This window comes from Mus musculus, chromosome 6 (assembly GCF_000001635.26).
Source record: "Mus musculus strain C57BL/6J chromosome 6, GRCm38.p6 C57BL/6J".
Classification (NCBI taxonomy): Eukaryota; Metazoa; Chordata; class Mammalia; order Rodentia; family Muridae; genus Mus; species Mus musculus.
Window position 1 is genome coordinate 118,646,597 of NC_000072.6, and position 20,396 is coordinate 118,666,992.

General features: G+C 45.0%; 1 protein-coding gene across 52 annotated transcripts in view; it reads right to left on the reverse strand.

The window, feature by feature from the left end:
• Cacna1c (calcium channel, voltage-dependent, L type, alpha 1C subunit) overlaps positions 1 to 20,396 on the reverse strand; it is a 610,145-nt gene that overhangs the window by 59,357 nt on the left and 530,392 nt on the right. For all 52 annotated transcript variants that reach the window (XM_006505443.4, XM_006505436.4, XM_006505438.4 and 49 more), the window contains 6 exons: positions 10,719 to 10,826; positions 9,942 to 9,994; positions 9,517 to 9,663; positions 7,658 to 7,859; positions 6,056 to 6,214; positions 5,352 to 5,462 (listed from right to left, as the gene is read on the reverse strand). In XM_006505443.4, coding sequence (XP_006505506.1) covers positions 5,352 to 5,462; positions 6,056 to 6,214; positions 7,658 to 7,859; positions 9,517 to 9,663; positions 9,942 to 9,994; positions 10,719 to 10,826 — 780 coding nt within the window. The remainder of the gene's footprint in view (positions 1 to 5,351; positions 5,463 to 6,055; positions 6,215 to 7,657; positions 7,860 to 9,516; positions 9,664 to 9,941; positions 9,995 to 10,718; positions 10,827 to 20,396) is intronic.

Below are 20,396 nucleotides of genomic sequence, written 5' to 3' on the forward strand. Positions count from 1 at the left end.
ACAGGCCACTGGGCTCTCCTAATGAGGCCAGAGGAGCAGAAGGGGCTGTGGCATGTCCTAGTCTCTCTCCCTCCTCTTTTCCGTTTCTATTTCTTTAAGTGACATGTGTGGTGAGTCTGTGGTCCCATGGGTTTCACTGACAGTGAAAGACACTGATTCTTAGTAGCTAAGGTAAACAGATTTCAACTAAATCCAGTTAAGAGGCTCTATGAAGTTCCACCCTGCTCTTTATTCCACTGGTCGGCCTCCAGGGGGCACTGCGGAACTGGGTAGAGCTACAGAGTGGGTCCTGGTGACCAAGCCAGCTTTGCAGATTTAGGGATACCACATATCCTGCTGTGTGGGGCAGCTGTGTCTTAAGTGTGATGTAACCACATGTCTTCTGAGAAACACGTATGTAGGTACCGTGTACAAATAAAACTGGCCTGCTGTAACTTTGGCTTTTAGTCCAAGGTCCTGTACCTTTGCTCTTCTGTTGTCTTCAACTTCTGTGGGTCTTTTACTATACACACCCTTTACATTATGGCTAAGAAATCCTCATTTTCAACATTTTATGCTGAATGTCTTGGAATTAAAATAATAGAATATGAATTACAGAATATTTATCATGACATATAAACTGTAAGTCTAGAAAGGGTTTAAGACCACTCATCTAAAAAAGAGGCTAATTCAAGTTTTAAAAGAAAACGTTTTACTTACTCCTGAAGTCGTTTAGACTAAATTGTCTGGGTCGAGATGACTATGAGGAAATATAGTCCTCTGAACCACTCACTACTCACAGAGGGGACTAATAAGGGGACTTGAACATCTAGCGTCCCCTCCTGTTTCTCAGGACAAGCAGTGCATGCTCCGGGTCTCTGTTCCCTCTCCCTTACTTCTCTGTAGCTGCATCCCTCACACAGCCCTTTAGCCTGAGACATCGTGCTCTGTCTTGGTCTCTTGTTTTGGCCATGCCAGCTGTTAGCCTCCAGATGTCCTCCCCCCAGTTCCTTCTCCCCAGTGCCCCACCTGTTAGCTTACCATGCACATCCTCTCTGGGAAGACGAGAGTCCAGAGCAGCTCTCCTGGAGCATCTACTTAGGAAGGCCACATGTAGTGCAGACTACGAAAACAGAGCTCCTGTCCACACTGCCTGTTCAAGACTTTAATAGCTTTTAAAACCCAATCCATCTCTGCAGCCCCTTCAGGCTGGCCTCTCCCCACTCTCCTCAAAGTCAATGAACTGTTGTACTGGCTCAGTCCCTGAGGGGCAAGTCAGGGAGCTTGGAGCCACCTTTCATTCCTTCTCTTTGTCCTTTTGACTGATTCATCATCGAATATGTCCGCACGATGCTGACGTTACTCTAGACTGCTGAGTTCCCAGGAGGCTCTGGTAGACAACGTTTTCTCTCCTACACTAGGCTACTCCTTACTAAGCAACCAATACTCGGATCCCTAAGTCCCCTACTCGGTGCCCCAGGGACTTTCTAGAAGACAATGACTCTAGCCATGGAGGGTAGAGTGAGTTTCAGGACTAGCAGTCCTACTAAGAACCTGTGGAAGCAGTGGTGAAAAGTCTCCCATTAGGGACACTCATGCCATCCTAGACCTACTGTGCTGCAGCCCTGGGTTCATCAACTCATTAACTCAAGACTATTATTGTTTTGAGTTGTTCTTGCCAAACCTGTCAATAGCAAATTCAAGGCACACTATGTCCTGGTACGCAGTCCTGTTGCTAAGACTGGAATATCTGTGGCTACACTGCCCTTCACTAGACCCTGTGCTGCCCTCCATAGTCAAGCCAGAGCTGCCCACACGGGCGAAACCTTGAACCTGAAGGTTCATCCTAACAGCCCCTGGTCTGCTGTGTAGATCCCTGTCTTCTGCTTTTTTTTTTTCTGGAGTAGGGTCCCTTTGGAATTTTAATTGGGATTGTCTTGAATCTATATATGATGTTGCAGGGAAGTAGTGTCTCAGCAATGAGTTTTCCAGCTTGGGAACACATCCCTTGTGTTATTAATTTTTGTTTAATCATTGATATAAAATTTTAGTTTTCTTTTTGCTATATTTTTATACACTGGACTTTTTTCAGTGTTTATCATACAAATTATCTTAATTTTCTGTAATTATTGACATTTCAGGTTATGATAGGAATATAATCTAATTAAAAAACTATTTAACCACTCCAAACAAACCTTTCCACAACTTGCACTGCATACGCATGCAGAATTAATTATCATGCAAGTGTCTTTTGCCTAATTTCCCTACATCTAAGGACAGAACTCCTTTGGCATCCTGTGAGGGGTTCAAGTCACCAACCCTTTTCCTTGGATCATCCCTGCATTCCCCAAGCTGCTCTGGGAGGCAGAGAGTCTTTAAGTTTGTGTATACTAACACCTCATATTTTTTATAGGTTTTTTTTTATGAACATAGTATGGTTTTATGGAGTTAAGCAGCTGGATTCAGGGCAGAGGTTTTCTTGAGTAAATTCATTTTACATAGAGTAGTGAGGAAAACAGACATGAATGAGAAAAGATCACCAGCATCAATCACTGTAGAGAAAACGGAAGAAAGAAGCGGGGTCTATAGATCAACCCATCAACCAATCAGATATGAAGAGGATATGGCATAGAAAATCAAATCAGGGACAGCTCCAGAGGACATAGTCTGAACTATGAGTAATGCCAATTGCTGTGGTTTGGATGTTAAGTGTCCATCAAAGGACCATGTGTTAAAAGCTTGGTCCCCAGGGTGGTGCTATTGGAGGAGGAGGGTGGAATTTCCAAAAATAAAGCCTATTGAAAGGAGGAGAGAGAAGGAGAGAGGGAGAGAGGAGGGAGGGAGGGAGGAGGGAGGGAGGGAAGAAAGGAGGGGGAAGAGGAATGAGAAGGGGAGGGAAGAGAAAGTAGATCACTGAAGGCCTACTCTCTGAGAATTGTAGGATTCCAGCCTGCTCCGTTGCTGACTCCTGGTTACAGATGCAAGTGTGTTGCTCCTACACACAATCCTGCCACCATCTACCACTCTCTCTGGAAGCACTGATGAGAGCATTCTACACTCAAGCCTCCAAAGCTATGTTGCAAGCAAGTTGCTCTAGGCACGTTATAGTTATAATGCCAGGCTGACTAACACATCCGCCTTCTCCGTTCTTGCTGACTGCCCTTTCACAGGGAACTCACTCACACCACACAGTCAGGGAAGGTAGAAGTCCAGAAGCCATTAGTCTTTCAGGTCTGATAGAAGCCATTCATGCCATGGTTCTTGGGCAAACTCGAGTTAGGTATTTCTACCAGAGTGATGAGGATTTCTGATTGGTATGCTGCCTGAAAATTCAAGGCCACATTTTCCAGCTTGTTTATCAGTGAAGAATACAGTTAATGAGGGTGTAGGCGACCAGGCTCCACTTTATCCTCTCCTCAGTTAACTAGTCAACTGTCTCTGGTCACCCACACTAATAGTCTTCACTCCTCTATTGCTGGGGTTCCTTTTGAGGAATTCACAGAAGAGATCTCCTTGCCATTATCTCGCTGTGTGAGATGGCTCTCTTCTGTACCCAGGAAAAATCACTCATATTTCACCCTGTCTTCTCAGGACAGAAAAACAGTCATTGATGACAGTAGGAAACCTAATTGGTTATGTCTTAGAAAATGGTTTGTTCCTTCATTGGTAGGATACATCATATATGTGTTTCAGGTCAATGTCAATCTCGTGGGCTTCCCAGAGCAGGTGACTTGATGCACTGTGTATGCTAGAGACTGCAGGCTCTGGAGATTGCCTATGATACCAGGGACATACCAGACTCCACTGTGGGATAACTGAAAGTGAAGACAGCTCCCTAGAGGTTGAGAACTGAGGCTGAGGCCCAGCGGTCCCGCTCTCCTGGCCTGGCTCAGGATGCTATGCGTGATGCTTCTGTGTTCTCAAGCATGGAACCTGGACTAGGACAACACGTGGGTGGCAATGCTTGTGGGTCCCATAGAGGACAGCCACAACCACTTGGTCTTCTCCAGGCCAGGGCACAATTTATCCCCTAATGGTTTGACCTTGGAAATGTATATGATAAAGAGCATATTTCCTTCTTGGAGGTAGGGACACGCAATTATTATCACCATACCAAATGAGATTGATTTATTGGGAGTTTTCAAAAAGTACGAAAGACCCCAAGGTGTCCTGTGTTGCAAGGAAGACTCAGCGTTTGTGAGTCTGTATGTACCACCTTCAAGTGCTTCAAAGGTTGTCTCTACTCTTTCTGAGAAGTACCCAGTAGAGTCCTTTCCATGGAAGCACCCGTGTGAACAGGTCCATGTGACAGAGAACATAACAGCTCCCTCTGACTGTGGGTATGTCACTTCCTTCTTCCCTACAGCAGGGATGCTAACAGCCCAGGAGGAATCCTACAACCAGTTAATCCTGGGTCAAGTCAAACAAACAGAATATAGTTGGAGACCTGTCGTTTTGCCTCTTGCTGTTCTATGGTGTATCTGGTCAAGCTGGTGAAGGAGGAGGAGGAGGAGGAAAAGAGGCTTGGAAAATGGGTTAATGTTTCAAGTCTCTAAGGGTGATCCTCCAACCTTTCACTACTCTCTAGGAAGTGTTAGGGTAGCTACAGTTGGTGTTACAGCTGCCCTCTGAAGGAGGCCTCAGTCCCAGCCAGTGAATGCCAGAGATTCTGGCCTGTCTATGGAGGTCAGGGACAATACACATCACTTCTACTAGCCTGCTCCAGTGTTACACCTGGGACAGTGGGCAGGGTTGGTGAGGCTGAGTGACAGGTAGTCAACCTTATCAGCTCCGCCTCATTCAGACAGTGCCAGCCTCCTCTCTTTGAAGAGGTGCTGCCTGCAAAAAGTGATAATGCAGACAAAGTCTGCAGGTGACTCCTCTTCCTGCGCTGGAGGACAGAGGAAGCAATGGCAATATGTCTGTGGAGGAGCCCGTGGCATGGAGTCCAGGGCCCTGGGCAGACAAAGCGAGGACTGGACTGCTCACAAGCATTCATTCTGCCTAACTAATGAAATGGGAGAGGGGTAAATCAGGGACCTTCCTAGATCTTGGCGGGGAGCTGGGTTAGGAGAAGTTTGGCTTGCCAGTTGTGGAAAATGGAAGGAGAAAGTGTGGGGCTTAGCTCATAGGAAGACAGTAGATCGGGTCATCAAGGAACCTACTTCTTGTGTGTCCCAGTCATGGGTCAGATGATGAGGTAAGGCTATGTTTTAAGGACTTGGCCTGGTTCTCCTCTTGGCCACTGTAGCTTTTAGAACACTCTTCAGAAAAGGGATGGCCCTTCACTGGGAAGGTCTCCCTTTACCTCCCTCGTCCAGTGGACACACGCCCACCCCATCCCATCAAATGGCTTTCTCTCGGAGGCCTACCTTGGGTTTGAAGGCAATGAGCTTCAGGATCATCTCCACTGTGAAGAGGCCGGTGAAAAGCATGTTGAGTATATTCATGGCGATTTTGAAGAGGCAGCTCTGGCCATAGTGCTAAGTGGAGGGAAGGGGAAGCCTGTGAACAAGAGCCAACAAGAACCCGGCGTCCTTGGGCTCCTTATCATTTCTGTCCAACCTTCTCAGATGCCCCCATTTCTACAGAGATCTTCCCCTAGCCCTCCTCAGGGCATCCAAGTGGACTCTGGAGACTCTGTAAGCTCTTGCCTTTCCTACCCTTTCTGATAACAGGGGTGGGAGAGAGAGATCGGAGTTTCTGACAGTTCCATGTTGACTTTTGGGAGTTGCTGGTACTTGAGAGCCCGGGCACACACTGACTTCCCTGTGGTAGGGGTAGGTGTTGAATCTCCCTCCATGCCCCGAGCTTGTGATGATGGCGCTAAGCCTACTCTTCCTGGGTCTCTACTCCTCAATTCTGTTATCAATCCAGGGCCCCAGGGATTCTTTCATATTCATATGGTTACAGAGGAACTTCGTCCCCAAGAAGCGATCTCTCTCTTTCTCTTTCTCTCTCTCTCTCTCTCCTTTCTTATTTTCCCAGCTGCAGGCAGGTGACCTCTGGCCTTGCAACTCCTTTTACCCCATCCTCCCTCAGCATTTTCCCTAGGCTAGCCCCACTGTCGACTGACCTGCATGGCCAGGCAGATGGTGTTGAGCAGGATGAGAACGAACATCAGATACTCGAAGTAGGTAGAGTTGACCACGTACCACACTTTGTACTGGTGCTGGTTCTTGGGGATGTACCTTCGCAAGGGTCGGGCCTTGAGGGCATATTCCACACATTGTCTCTGGAAGGAACAAAGGAGAATAAAAGTACATGGGGGTGGGTGAAGGACGCATGACAGTCAAAAGTAGGATGTGTGTTAAACCACAACCTGGGAAGGGATTCTTGGGCTCTAGCTCATAGCTGTGACACTAATGTGAAGCGTGCTGCTGATTTCTCTGGCTTCCCTTGCCATCAAATCCTATCCAGATTGCAAGTAAGGAGCTCAGTTCCTTTTCTCTAACCGGTAACGACCGGCTAGAGCTCAGCAAGTGTTTGGTGCCTGATAAATACTGATTGGCTCATAGCCACTCTTGTTGGTTATGACCCACACCATAAATTCTCCATGGAGTATCTCTCGCCTAATTTGTCATTTTCTTCCTTATTGTCTAGTTCCTACAAAACAAGAAGACCCAGAACTGTCAGAAGAATTCTTGTTCTTTTTAGAATCTTGGGAAAACAGAATATGTCAGCCAATTTTTGTGCACAACACCCAAACCCCCAAATCAGAAACCAGAAAGCAACTCCAGTCTGCTTGACCCTTGGCCTTCATGCCTAATCCCCAAGCCTTGTACCATGACCTCCCGCTTTTACATCTTTACTACAATGAACTGATGTTAGGTCGGGCTCTCAACATGCCTCATCTACACTTTCCAGTTGGCTTCCCTCCTTATCTTTCTTTCATCACTAAGTCTACACAGTAGCTCAAACACTGAATCTAAACCCAAGTAGCAGACATCAAAGCCCACAAAGGGCTTTCCCGGCATGCATGGGGCTGGGCATACTGGGCTGTGCCCTTGTGAGTTGGCTTTATTCAGGGTGTGTTCCCACACGGGTTCCTCTGGGAGTGCAAAGACTGCTAATCTTGGGTTTCACAACTGTGTCCAATCCTAACTGCACATCACTCACCTGGGGAGTTGCTAGCCCATCCCATAAGCTACCAGAACGTATTCCAGTCCTCGATGTCACCATGCCCCCTGCTCAGACCTCTGTGTTGCTTGAGAAGCCATCCAAGTGGCTTCCTAAAACTGTTCTCCTGACCACCGCCAGCTCTCTGACCTCCATTGTCCTAGTTTCTTTATCCATTATCAATGATACCAACATACTTGGGCACAGTACAACGTTCCAGTTTCTAGATAAGACACAAATTTCTTTCTTCCACATTGCCTGAAACAAAGTGTCGCTAAATGGAACCTTAACAAATATTTGATGGTTGAGCACATTTTCCAGATATGGGGTTTTTGAGGAATTTAATGTCTGCCAAGTCTGAGAAATGCAAGATCCATATTTCTGCTGTAGGTATTTGGAGCAAACACCCCATTCTGTTGGGTGGTGGGACAGAGGACCTTGGTCTCCACACATGTCCCTCCAAAGGCCCTAGCCACACTTCTTAGTGGGTCCTGGGCAACCACATCCTGCCCATCTTTAGGTGGGCTCCGCTTCCCTCCTTTCCTTCCCAGAAGGCTACCTGGTTCTTGTCCAGCTCACAGTTCTTGTACTCTTGTTCCCCCTGCTCCTGGAAGGTGACAATGACGAAACCCACGAAGATGTTCATCATGAAGAAGGCAATGATGATGATATAGATGATGAAGAAGATGGAGATCTCCACACGGTAGTTGTAGATGGGGCCCTTGTCTTCTGTGTGGGAGTCAATGGAGCGGTACAGCAGCCTACAGGAGGAGATAGGCTCACAGAGTGACCTGGAGAAGCAGTGTCACCTCCATAAGATGATGGCACCACTGCTCCCAGGGGTCCCTGCAATCAAAGGAAACAGCTCCAGGCTGGGGCCAGAGGGTCCGGGCTCAAGTCCCATCCAGGCAAACCACAGATTCTCTTTGGCACTGAGTTTACAGCTGTCAGGTGGAAATGATAATTCCCTCCTTTCCTAACTTACGGGGCAGCTGATATAATATATACACAGTGCTTTGAAACCATCAGGAGCTATTGAACTGTAACATTCATCACTGACCCCAATTTCAAGTACAGAAATACTGGTAAATATTGAAACAGCTTTGTAAACTGGCATAGATCAAAGGAGGTGAGGCCAAAGAAAAAGTAAATCTGAGAAAGAAATTTATTTAGATATAATAAAATGAACATCACTCCAGATTATTCACAGCATCCACAGTAGTTTAGGGTATGCACACGCGTGCGCGCACGCGCACACACACATACACGCACGCACACACATACACATGTGCGTGTGTGAGTGTGTGTATGTGTCTGCCATCCATTGTGTGTGTGTGTGTATGTGTCTGCCATCCATTGTGTGTGTGTGCCATCCATTGTGTTTGTGTATCTGCCATCCATTTCAGTCTGGGCTATGGACCAGTTGAGCTTGTTCTTCATGGACCAGGATGATCTCGTTCTCTTCCTTTGTAATCACCCTGCTACATGGCTGACCTCTAAGCATCACTTCTATATTACCATATGATGGATGGCAAACCCCATCTATGCACTGCTAGATGGGGACACAGGTACTTAAACAAAGATACAAAGAGTACCACATGGACAACAGTCTGCTACCAGCAATGCTGTGCGGAGACCACTGAGTTGGTCTAGTAGAGAAAGTATCTCCTTTGTAGAGGGACTGGACCCCTGGCTTTTGTCTCTTTCTTACTTGATGTTATTAATGGAGGCAAGGCTTTCTCTGTGGAGACTGGTACACAGTCTCAGCAGACAGAGACCTCTCATTTATCCTTATCCTTCTCAGCTACACATGGGGAAGGTAAACTGGAACTCTGTGATGATGGAAGGTTAACACCAGAGACATTTTCTGTACTTGACTCCGAAATGCCATACATATAATGGCATTATAATGGCAGACTCCTAATCTTGTGACTCATACTGAGCTTGGGAAAAGGAGTTAAAAGGTGTCCATTTTAGGTTGGAGTTCCTAACATGCTGAGTGTATACTGAGTGTTACACCACTTGTACAACATACACAAGGTCCACCGTAAAATATTCAGCACATCCCAGTCCCAATACAATCTTTTCTAAGAGTATGCTTTTGTTTTTGAGATAGAATCTTACTATGTAGCTTTGGCTGGCTTGGAACTCACTAGGCTAGCCTCAGACTGTCAGAGATCTACCTGTCTCAGGGATCTACCCACCTGTGCCTCCCCAGTGCTGGGATCAAAGGCATGCCCCGCCATGGCCAGCTCAAAGTTTATGTTTCTTCAGTGATTATATTTTACAGTTCTCAAAATAACCTTACTGCCTGGGGACAAGCCTGACTTCTGGAAAGAATTCAGGGAATTAATAAGACCCCAGGTGACAACTGGATAGCCATGCCTTGAACTTGTGAGCCCTGATGTTTATACTCACTCTGGCCACCCTTCGAAGGTGGAGACGGTGAAGAGAGCCATCATGGCTGCCAAAACATTGTCAAAGTCAAACTTGCTGTTCTCCCAGCTTCGAGGCTGGATAATGGGGTGATCGACCTCTCCATCTTTGTATGTGATATAGTTACCCCTGAGAAAGGAAGCGAAAGAGGTAATCGTGGGGTGTCCTGTATCTCTACCACCAATGATTGCTAGCATGCTAGGTGGGATGCAACCAGACTATCCACCCACCAGAAGAGTCAGTGGATAGAATGTTGGGGAATAAATGAAATCACATTTCACAAAAATGAGGTGAGGTAATGGGATGGGCCAGAGGACAGTCTTCACTCTCCTCTAACCATGTCACCGTCCCCTTCCCCCTGCCCGGTTAACAGCCCTGGATCTGGGAGTCTGTTAGTGTAAACTCACTTGCATTCTGCCTCCGTCTGTTTAGAACTATCCGAACAGGTATAGAGCTTTCCCTAGAAGAGAAGAATGAAGTGATCAGAGATGCTCTTCAAGGGACAGATCCGGCAGAAGACGATCAATGAGCATGCCTGTAGTACAGTCCTGAGTTTGAGCTTTGAGGATAACATGGGCAAGATGAACAGAGTCGGGATGCAGAGGACATGACTCACATTCAGAGCTGAGAGTGTAGCCAGATTCAAAAGCAGGCAGCACCAACCTTGGAAGGCTCTGCCCTTTGGGAAGGTCTTGGAAGGAAGAAAAAAGGGAAACTGGGCCTGGAGAGAGCTTATGGAAAGAAGTCAGGGGAAATTTGTACAGTGGTGGGGTGGGGGTGGGGTGGGACAGAGAAAGAGTGCTTCATAGAGACCAGAAGAACTAAAGAGATGGAGGCAGAAAAGCAAAAAAAAAACAATTAGCCCTCAGGCTGGATGGTATAGTGTGGACATGCTGCTACTGCTAGCAACTGCTGTGGACTTTAAGCTAAGGACTGACACATAGGTACCAGAGCATGAAAGTTATCTGGAAAGAAGAGTAGCCAATTGAAGGGTGACACAGCAGAGAACACACAGGTCTTTAGTTGGGAGAAACAGGGTTAACTTCCCTCTACTTTCTTGGTCTGGAAAGTTCAAGAAGGCTGTGGTCAGGTTCTGTACACCTGACTCAGACTGCTGTCCCCTCTTGGATCCGTTGGCCCCCTTCCTTAGGAATGCTGGGGAGGGGAAGGAGGCAGGACTCTACCTTGAAGAGCTGGACCCCAATGCAGGCGAACATGAACTGCAGCAGAGTGGTGACAATTACGATGTTCCCGATGGTCCGGATGGCCACAAACACGCACTGAACCACATGCTGCAGTGGGAAGAAGGGACAGGAAGGAGATAAGGTTCAGCCTAAGCGTAGTGAACCAATCCCTGGGCCCCTCCAAAGCCAGGGCAGGCAGAGCCTATGCTCCAAGTGGGAGAAATCAGGCTCCCAAAGGCCTGGAAACCTTTCCAGAGCCACACTGATGGAACTCATGGGATGCAAGGGGCTCCTTGGCCTCCGAGTCAGGACAGAGATATAAGCCCTTCTACACTCTTATCTGAGTAGTCAAAAGAGTATTAACTCAAGGGCTCCTTCCTCCATTGCCATAACCCTGCCTTTGCATCTTACCTAAGTGCAGGAGTGCTATGTGTGCTCTGTGACATCTGCTGAGCTGGGTAAGGAACAAACAAGGGAAATTTAATTGCCCTGAAGTCCACTCCTTGGAGCCAGCCCTGTAACTGCCATGTAGACACCTTCTAGGAACCAGTTGCCAACTTTACACATCCCTACATAAATCCTAGCCCCTGGCAAAGAACACTGACCCCTTCCTTAGTGGCCTGTCTCAGTCTATAGAGAATGAATAAACTTTGCGTATGCTATCTTGGTGGAGATCTTTACAGTCTGTAATCTTGGCTGTGGTTTCTACCTAATGTTATGGTGGCCTAAATAAGGGCTCTGCCTTGGTTTCTCTTGGTCCCTTTTAACTCTGGAACTTATAGTAGCTGGCTGATACCATGAACAATTAAAGATCTGTGGCTGGGGCTACTCTTCAGTGATATCCAAAGGCCTGTAGGGTGTGCGATCCTGCATGTCCAGCAATGGTCCTTGGGGCTGGGTCCTTGGGTCCACGTGGAAGGCCTTGTTTCACATTTGCAATGAAGGGACTGCAACGAAAGCTTTTCTTCAGAGGACCATGAAGGCAGTGAGAAGAAGAACAGTTCACTATAGGCAGAAAGGGCTAGCTAGGAGCTACTCTCTTTTTTTCTGGGAATCTCCTAGGGCTTTCCCCCTACCCTCTGTATTTATTTCAATTTCCCCCTACCCTCTGTATTTTTTCTATTTCCCCTCACTACTCTTTCTCTGTACTCTGGATGCTACCAGACCTCCGTGGACCGCCTGGTTGCTGGTGACCCTCCCTCAGGGATACTGTAAGTTAGAAAGGGACATTCTAGGGGAAGCCCCTGACTCTGTTGATGGGAGAGAAAGAGTTCAGTGTATCAAATGTCAGTGTCTTTTCATCTTCCACTTGATGTGCCCTAGGGTAAGGTCTACTCACTCCTTATGCTTGTCAGAGACAGCTCAGAGAATCTCTTCAGGGATGGAGTAGGGGCACCCCTCTCTGGTCTTCATTTACCAGGAAGGGCTTATCCCTCTCCTTGAAGTGCTGATGAAGGTGCCCCCTCTGTACTCCTCCCCTTTTTTCAATCCTCATAACCATTTTTCTTCCCTCTATGTGATGGTTAATGTTAGTTATCACTTGACAGGATCTGGAAGCCCCTAGGAGGCATCTCCCAGGCACCCTTAGGAGGGATTATTTAGCTTCTTGGGCATCCCCGTGAAAAGCTATGTTGATTAGGTTAATTGAGGTGGGAAAGACTACACTGAAATTTGGGGAGCAGTGTTCTGTGGGCTTGGGTCCTGGGGTGCATAAGAGAGAGAAGGCAAGCTGGACATGAGCATCTTTAACTTGGAATTTCTATTGTGTGATGTGACCAGCTGCTTCCGGCTCCCGCCGGTTGACTTTCTGCCCTTCTGTTCTGTGCCCTTGGTCCATGAAGTAAATCATCTCTCCCTTGATCTGCTTTTGTCAGAGTATTCATTTTCCCGAGATACAGGAGAAGCAGCTAAGACACCTTAGGGGTTACCACGGGAAATGCTTAACTGAGTCCCCTAAAGACTTCCTTTTGGGCTGTCTTCTCTTCCGAGCACGAGGATACCGAAGATGTGACTAAAATGTTGACATTTGTGCCTGACGGTTTTTCTTCCTGGCTAGAATTTCTGCTCTGCGAGACCTACAAAAAGCCAGACTTTCAGGTTCCCCTGGGATGGCACATTTCCCTTCTAACACTTGATACTCCAATCCTGCATTCTCTGACCTGCACCTTATATCCACTCCCAGACTAAAATTTTTGGCCACTAATGGTACAGTATGGCTTTCTGTACTTGCAACCACCAGCCATGGCTGCAGTCTCACCTCCTGTTCTGGCCTCTTCCTGTGACCTTTCATCTTCCTGTCTAGCTTCCTTTCCCTCTGAGCTGAAGCAGAGCTCTCTCTAAATGTTCAAGATCACTGCCCAGATGAGCTCTCTTACACATTTGTCTGGGAACGTCATATGAAAAATTCAATAAACAGAACTATCCCCTCTCCTTTAAACATTTCTTACCAACATTGATTGGCCTATTTCCATTAACCTAAGTAATACAGAATTCATTACTCTTTGCTTTCACTGTGCCCTTCTCAGTGTTTAAGTAAAACTCTGTATCTCTGAGATACAAATTTACTACCTGGTTTCTACTAAAAATCACATTCTGGTTGTGTTATGTCTGTTCATGATAATTATTTTTACAAAATTGTCTTAATGTGTCACCTTGTAACCTAAAGAAGAGCTGAACAACAAAATCTGTGGCCACTTCGTTTCTATCAAGTGCCATTCCTGGGATATGCTTAGTTTTAAGATTTATCTGTATATATTCGAATGTGAACATTTTAAGACTATTTTTAACGTTACTGACCAAAACACATTTTCAAGATCTGTATCTAGCCAAGACTAGATAAGGTACAACACGAAAACTAGGAAATAAGAAAAAACAATCCCTGTTATTTTGGAAACTAATCACCCTACTGAAAGGCAGATAATGGCATCTTAATATTTAAAGATAATCCTAACATATTGCATTACAACATAAATTTAATGTTCCTTTGATATTGTACTTGGAGCAATAATTTACTGAGGCTTCTGGTTTAAAAAGGAGAAAATAAAAAAGGGAGAAAATACTTGAAATAAAACATTTGTTAAATGATTAAAATCTTAACTGTACAGGTAAACAGATGACCCCCAAAGTAAAGGTGATAAAAAGAATTAGGGACAAAAGGATTCTGCCTTCCAGTTGCCATGTAGACCTAAAAGGCCAGCCGTTGTTTTTTCAATAGAGACAATTTCTAAATGCTTATTATAATCAGGCTTATTTTATTTATATATACATATATGTAAGCATATATGACTTATTATATGTGAGTATATTATATAACGTATTATAGATGAGTATATATACTATACTATGTATAAGACTTACTATATCTACTTTATATAGTAAGAATTATTATAATAATAAAAATCCTTAACAAATAATTTAAGTTTGTTGAGGAAAATGTCTCCAGAACTTTTCACATTTTGTGTTTCACCTTCCTGTGTTTTCAAGTACAGTTGTGGAAGACAAGACATAGCTGGGGTACAGCCAAACAGGGAAATCTCTCTCACAGGCTTTTGATGTCACCTGATGGCATTCTTAGCCATAAGTTGCTGAAAGTTTGGGATCTCTTGGTGTTTTCCAAAAGGACTTACCTAATAATCAGAGGGTATTAGATTACACACATCGACACTGAGGGACTAGGAGTGTTTCTCCTATCTGTGTAGAGACCAAAGGTGATGGGTTGTTTTGTTTTTGGTTGGTTGCTTATTGCAGTGACATTCGTGCCACCATTTGCAGAGTGGGATACTCCTGCCAGGACAGCCGCCATTTTACCTCACAGGGCTCAGGTCAGCTTGATTTCTCTGTGTTCTATGACTCAAGTGTTGGGAGCCGCCCTCACATTTGCCATTATAAGATGGCGCTGACAGCTGTGTTCTAAGTGGTAAACATAATCTGCACACGTGCAGGGGCAGTTTTCCCGCCATGTGTTCTGCCTTTCCCGTGATGACAACTGGGCCGATGGGCTGCAGCCAATCAGGGAGTAATACGTCCTAGGCAGAGGATAATTCTCCTTAAAAGGGACGGGGTTTTGCCATTTTCTCTCTCTTGCTTTCCTGTTCTTTCTCTCTCTCTTGTTCTTGCTTTTTCTCTCTCTTGCTCTTGCTTTCTTGCTCTCTCTTGCTCTCTTGCTCTCTTGCTCTCTTGCTCCTGAAGATGTAAGCAATAAAGCTTTGCCGCAGAAGATTCCGGTTTGCTGCGTTCTTCCTGGCCGGTCGTGAACGCGTGTAAGACTCAAGTATGTGGTACCTTCAACAGTAGAGTCTTACCATCAAGTTCTAGAGGATATTCAAGAATAATGGCAACAATCTATAATGCTTGGAGGTTCATTGTACCCCACTGGCCAATACATCCAAAGGAGGTAACCCATTTCTGGTACTTAACTCAGTATTTGCTATCCTGTGGTGTCCAGTAGGGGCTTTTTCCTACCCCTGTTTTAGAGCAATGCCATTTAAACTATTTTATATGTGTATATTATATATTTGAGGACTCCTCTACAGTAATAGGTTTCCATGTGACTTTTTCGAGAGGGTGGTAGTGTTAGTGATCCCCTTTCTACCCTGCTGATGTGTTCCTACCCCACCAAAATATCCCCTCCCCCATTATTCATTCCTGTTCCTATAGCACAGCCCCTTCCCCCAAGGCTCAGGGATGATCCTAGAAGAGGGGCAGAAGGCCTGTCGGTGAGAGCAGTGCCCTGCAGGCCTGCGATGGAACTGTTGTATGGACACAACAGGGCACTTGTACATATTGACTCACAGCAGTTGTACCAACATGCCCAAGATCTGCAGAGGCTCAAGCCATAAAATCTCCAGCCTGGAGGAGAGAGGCTGGCACACAGTCCTACCTTTAGCTGAGGAACTATTGTCAAGTGATAGCTGTTGGTAAGACAGTCCATTTTTTCAAGGGTGTGACTCCTGTCAATCAACCACAGTCCAGGGGGTGGCCTCATACCCCAAAATATATGGGCAGTATAAAATAGACTGAATGAGTTAAAAAAAAGAGGGCATGCAGTTGTGGGGGGCAGGAAGGTGGGGGTGGACCTGGGAGGAATAATGGGAGCAGGGATGAATAGGTACAAAAACTGCATGAGATTCTCAAAGAATTAATAAAAATATTATTAAAACATTTTCAATAAAATGGCTGAAAGGCTTAAAACTTAAAGAAAAAGAGATGACATCAGTATGACTAAATTGCTTATAATGAAAGGTTATTACAAATTCTTAAGGTCAAAATTCAGTACCCTGAGATAAAACTGATGCCTGAGGAGAATTAAAAAAGAAAAGGCCCAGAGACCAAGGATATTCTATTTTATTCTTTTATCAAATAAACCATTTAAAACTTGGTGATCAGATCCGATCCCAATGCTAAAATGCTGAGATTGTGTTTACCAATGGGGGGTCTTCTTTACCTGGATGGCTACCACCCCAGTAGTAGGAGAAATTCTTTAAGCAATAATTATTCATACTTGGGTACATACCTTTTAAATTCCTAACAATTACAAAACTTATTGTAGTTGACAATATTTATATCTATCTTTAGAGTTTGACCCACTGTACAAAATTCCATCCCTCTGCCTGTGATCTTTCATCTTCTAGATAGGTTGGTAAGCAAGCAAGTTGCACTAGCTGCCAAAATAGCTAACTTCTTTGCCTCCTTGGCCTAGGTCATTCTTGTTGGCTCTTTGAAATCTAAAATCTACTTACACCTCTTGGGAATCATTCATTAACTATCTCTGCATTTAAAAAGTATTGGGTGTCCCATTAAAATTAGGTAAATCAATGAACCATCCTTTTCTGTTCTCTCTCTCTCTCTCTCTCTCTCTCTCTCTCTCTCTCTGTTTTCTAACTTGACCCAAGCTAGACTTCCATAGAAAGGAGAAGCTCAACTGAGAACAAGCTCCCATCAGATTGCCTATAATGCTGGATGAATGATTTCTGTGGGATGGCTCAACCCACTAGGGCAGTGCCACCTTAGGCGGAGAGTCCTGAGTTGTATAAGAAAGCAGGCTAAGCAAGCCATGAGAAGCAAGCCAATAAGCAGCACTCCTCCATGGCATCTACCTCAGCTCCTTCTGGCTCCTGCCTCGACTTCCATTGATGATGGACTATAACTGTTAAGTGCTAGTAAACCATTTTCTCTCCAAGTTGTTTTTGGTCATTGTGATAGCTAGTTATGGTTGTCAACTTGGCTATATCTGGAATCAATTAAAACCAAAGTAACTGGACATGCCTATGAAGGATTTTCTTGATTGGATTGTCTGAGGTGGGAAGATCTCCCTAAATCTGGGCCACACCTTCTGGGGGCAGCCTACAGAAAAGGGCAGGGAAAAGGAAGCTTTTACATTTTGCCTATTTGTACTCTCTACTCTCTCTCATTGGAAAGTTTGACTATCTGTGGCACTTCTTTGCTGGTGATAGAGCCTACTTCTTTGGGGTTCCAATGTAGCATTGTTGTTTAGCCTTCTCGGACTTTCCTGGGAATCCAGTATGAGAACGGGACTGCTGAGACAGTCTCTTGGACTGAGCAACTACAGAATCTTTGGCCTTCCCATTTAAGATCCCTATTGTTGGACTATAAGGCACTCTAATAAATCCTGTATATGTAATTCTATCACTTCTGTCCTGTTAGAGAACCTGACTAATACAACCATAGTGTTTATCACAGCAATAGGCTCCGAAGACAAACATTTTACCAGGTTTGTGTACTATTGCTATTACAGACCTGAGCATGCTGCTTTGGGAGGGTTGTAGAAGGGCTTTGAAACTTTGGGCTGGAAAAACCATTGGGTGTTCATAGCTTTACTAGGCTGCTATAGGAGCTTGGATTACAGACAGGAATGCTGAAAGAGATGCAGACAATGGAGGCCTGGCTTGACTACCAGGGATGTTTGAGGGATATTTTGATTGAGGGATGTGTTGTCTGGATGGATGGAGCTGAAGAATCAGCTGTGATTAACAAGAGACCAGCACCATTGAAGTGCAACCTTCATTTTGGTGGGGCTGGTTATCTGGAGCTGAGACATTAGAAGTGATTAAGAAGAGACCAGCATCACTGAGGTGAATCTTCTAGGAGTATTTTCTCAGGGTCAGCACACAGAAGCTGTGGTCCAAAGAGGGCTGGCACTACTTCTCAGGCTGGCAGATAGAGGTGGACCTGGTTTTGAAGGCATCAAGGGGTCATGGAAAGTAGCTAAGGCTTGGCTCTGGGTTGATGGGTTAGAGTCCTTAAAGAGTGATCTGGAGAGTCCATTGGTGAAAGTGTGGCTTCAGTTGCAGTGGAGAGCCCAGAGTTTTGGAGATAGCAGTGTCATGGACTGACTACCAAGGACCAGCCTGAGACTGTGAGATGGGCAGGAAAGTTAAGCTGTCCAGGCCTCTGGGAACTCAGAGGATCCCCAGTGAGGCCCAGATGTCAGGCACTGAACTCCTTATGGTCATTGATTTTGTTTTTGCTTTTATTTGGTTGTGATTGGGCCTTGGTTCTCCCCTTTTAGAATCTGAATGTAACTTTGTGGTATAAGTCACAGTTAAACGATGGAACTTTTAAAGAAACATGGTATTTTTAAAGAGACTTTGAACTTTGTTGAAAAATTTGAAAGACCACAGGACTTTTAAAGTGAAACTATGTTTTACAACGTGACATTAATATTAACATGACATCCTGGGGACAAACAAGAAGGGAAACTTTATGGTTTAATAGTGATATGTTTGTGTGTCAAATTAACAAGGGGCCAATTGTCTCAGGTATTTTGTCAACTTGACACAAAGCAGAGCTAACTGGGAAGAGGACTCTCAACTGCCATCAGACTTTTGTAGGCAAGTGTATGGGATATTCTTTTGATTAACGATTGATGTGGAAGGGCACAGCCCACTGGAGGTGCTCCTACCCCTGAACAGGTAGGTAGTCCTCAGTTGCATAAGAGAGCAGGTTGAGCAAGCCATGGAGAGGAAGCTAGTAGGTAGTGCTCCTCCATGGTTTCTGCTTCAGTTCCTGCCTTAGGTTCCTACCCCAACTTTTCCTCATGATGGGCAAATAAAACTGAAATAAATTATTTCTTCAAGTTGCCTTTGTCATGGTGCTCACCACAGCAACAGAAACCCAACTAAGACACATCTTTGTTAAACATTGCATGTTTTCTTTTATATGTTGGTTGTTAGCTCTCACGTCTTGTGTATTAATCCTGCAGTAGATGTGGAAATCTGGGAACTAGCAATGGGCCAGTAGATGGGGAGCACACTTAGGAAGAGGAGATCGATTAGATGAAAGTAGAGGATTGAGATCCTGGGGACAGAAATGGTTAAGCAGGTATCAACATGATGGGGCTGAGGAAACAAGGGGAGGGGAAAGGGCTAAGCAAAATGAACTGTGCATGGATAAGTCACATGGGAGCTCTGATCTCGCGACCAAAGCAAGCATTGTAATAAAATGGGAGAGAAGAGCACATATGAAGGAATGGGGCCATGGAGGATACTGAGAGCTAAAGGTTTACATAGAGATGGGACATGGTGGTTGAGAAAATCAGACACAGTGAGTGGTTTAACCAAAATTAAGGATGTATGAAGAGGTCTTATGAATCCCATTAGTTCTATCAAAAGAGTTAAGAATTCTATCATGGAGTGGGAGGGGCTTCTGATACCTGACTCTTGTCGAGGAGCTAATAGCAATTGATGGTTTCTGAGGGAGAGTCATTTTTCACTGAAGGGTGGGGGGCTGGCCATTAGTAGAGTGAAAGCCCCAGTAGATACCCTCTCCCCATGTACACATGAGTAACAGTAATGGGATTTATTATGGGAGTAAATTAAGAAGACAAGAAGTTGGGAGGAAGATGGGAGATGCTGATAGGGGATGGTGGGTAGCAGGTAGGAGAACCCAAAGGAAAGGAGTGGGGATAGACAGGGCTGAGATACATTGTAGAAATGTATAAAAATTTCAAAAGAAAACAATTGGTAGCACGTGAAGACATGGACTTTGCAGATGAGTGGATAATAAAAATGTGGGACATATACACAGTGGAGTTTTTCTTTTTCAGTCATAAAGAAATGTTAATGAACTTTACAGGAAAATGAATGGAACTGAAGAACACTCTATTATGCAAGGTGACCCAGGCACACAAGGACAATAATTGCAAGTTCTCTCATTTGTACCCTGGCTTTTAATTAAGTGTGTGTATTTAGGTGGGAGCAAATGTGGCTAATCTCCAGGAAGCAGGAGAGGAGACAACAAGATGGGAAGACAGAGGTTTCAAGCAAGAAGCTGGGTTGGGGGTGGGGGGGCAGCAGAGCACATGAGATAGGAAAATGGAAGAGGGAATACGAGGGCAAAAAGACACAACAGGGAGGGGGTGAGCGTGATAGGAGAAGCGAGGAGACAGGAGATAATCAATCAGAAGGAAGTATGCAAATTCCACAAGGAGAAAACCCACTATGCTGTGAGCAACTATAATAATAAATGAGTAAGTAATTAAACAACAACAAAAACATGGTATTTGGAATACCTAAGCTGTGAGTACCCATATTTGGCTCCAAAATAAATCACCTCTTAGTCTCCTTCAGGGAAAATGTTGGTTAACTCAAAAAATAACTCCTCTTTGCCTTAGTCCTACCTATGTGAATGTTACCTAAGTGGAAGAGTACTGTGTATGCT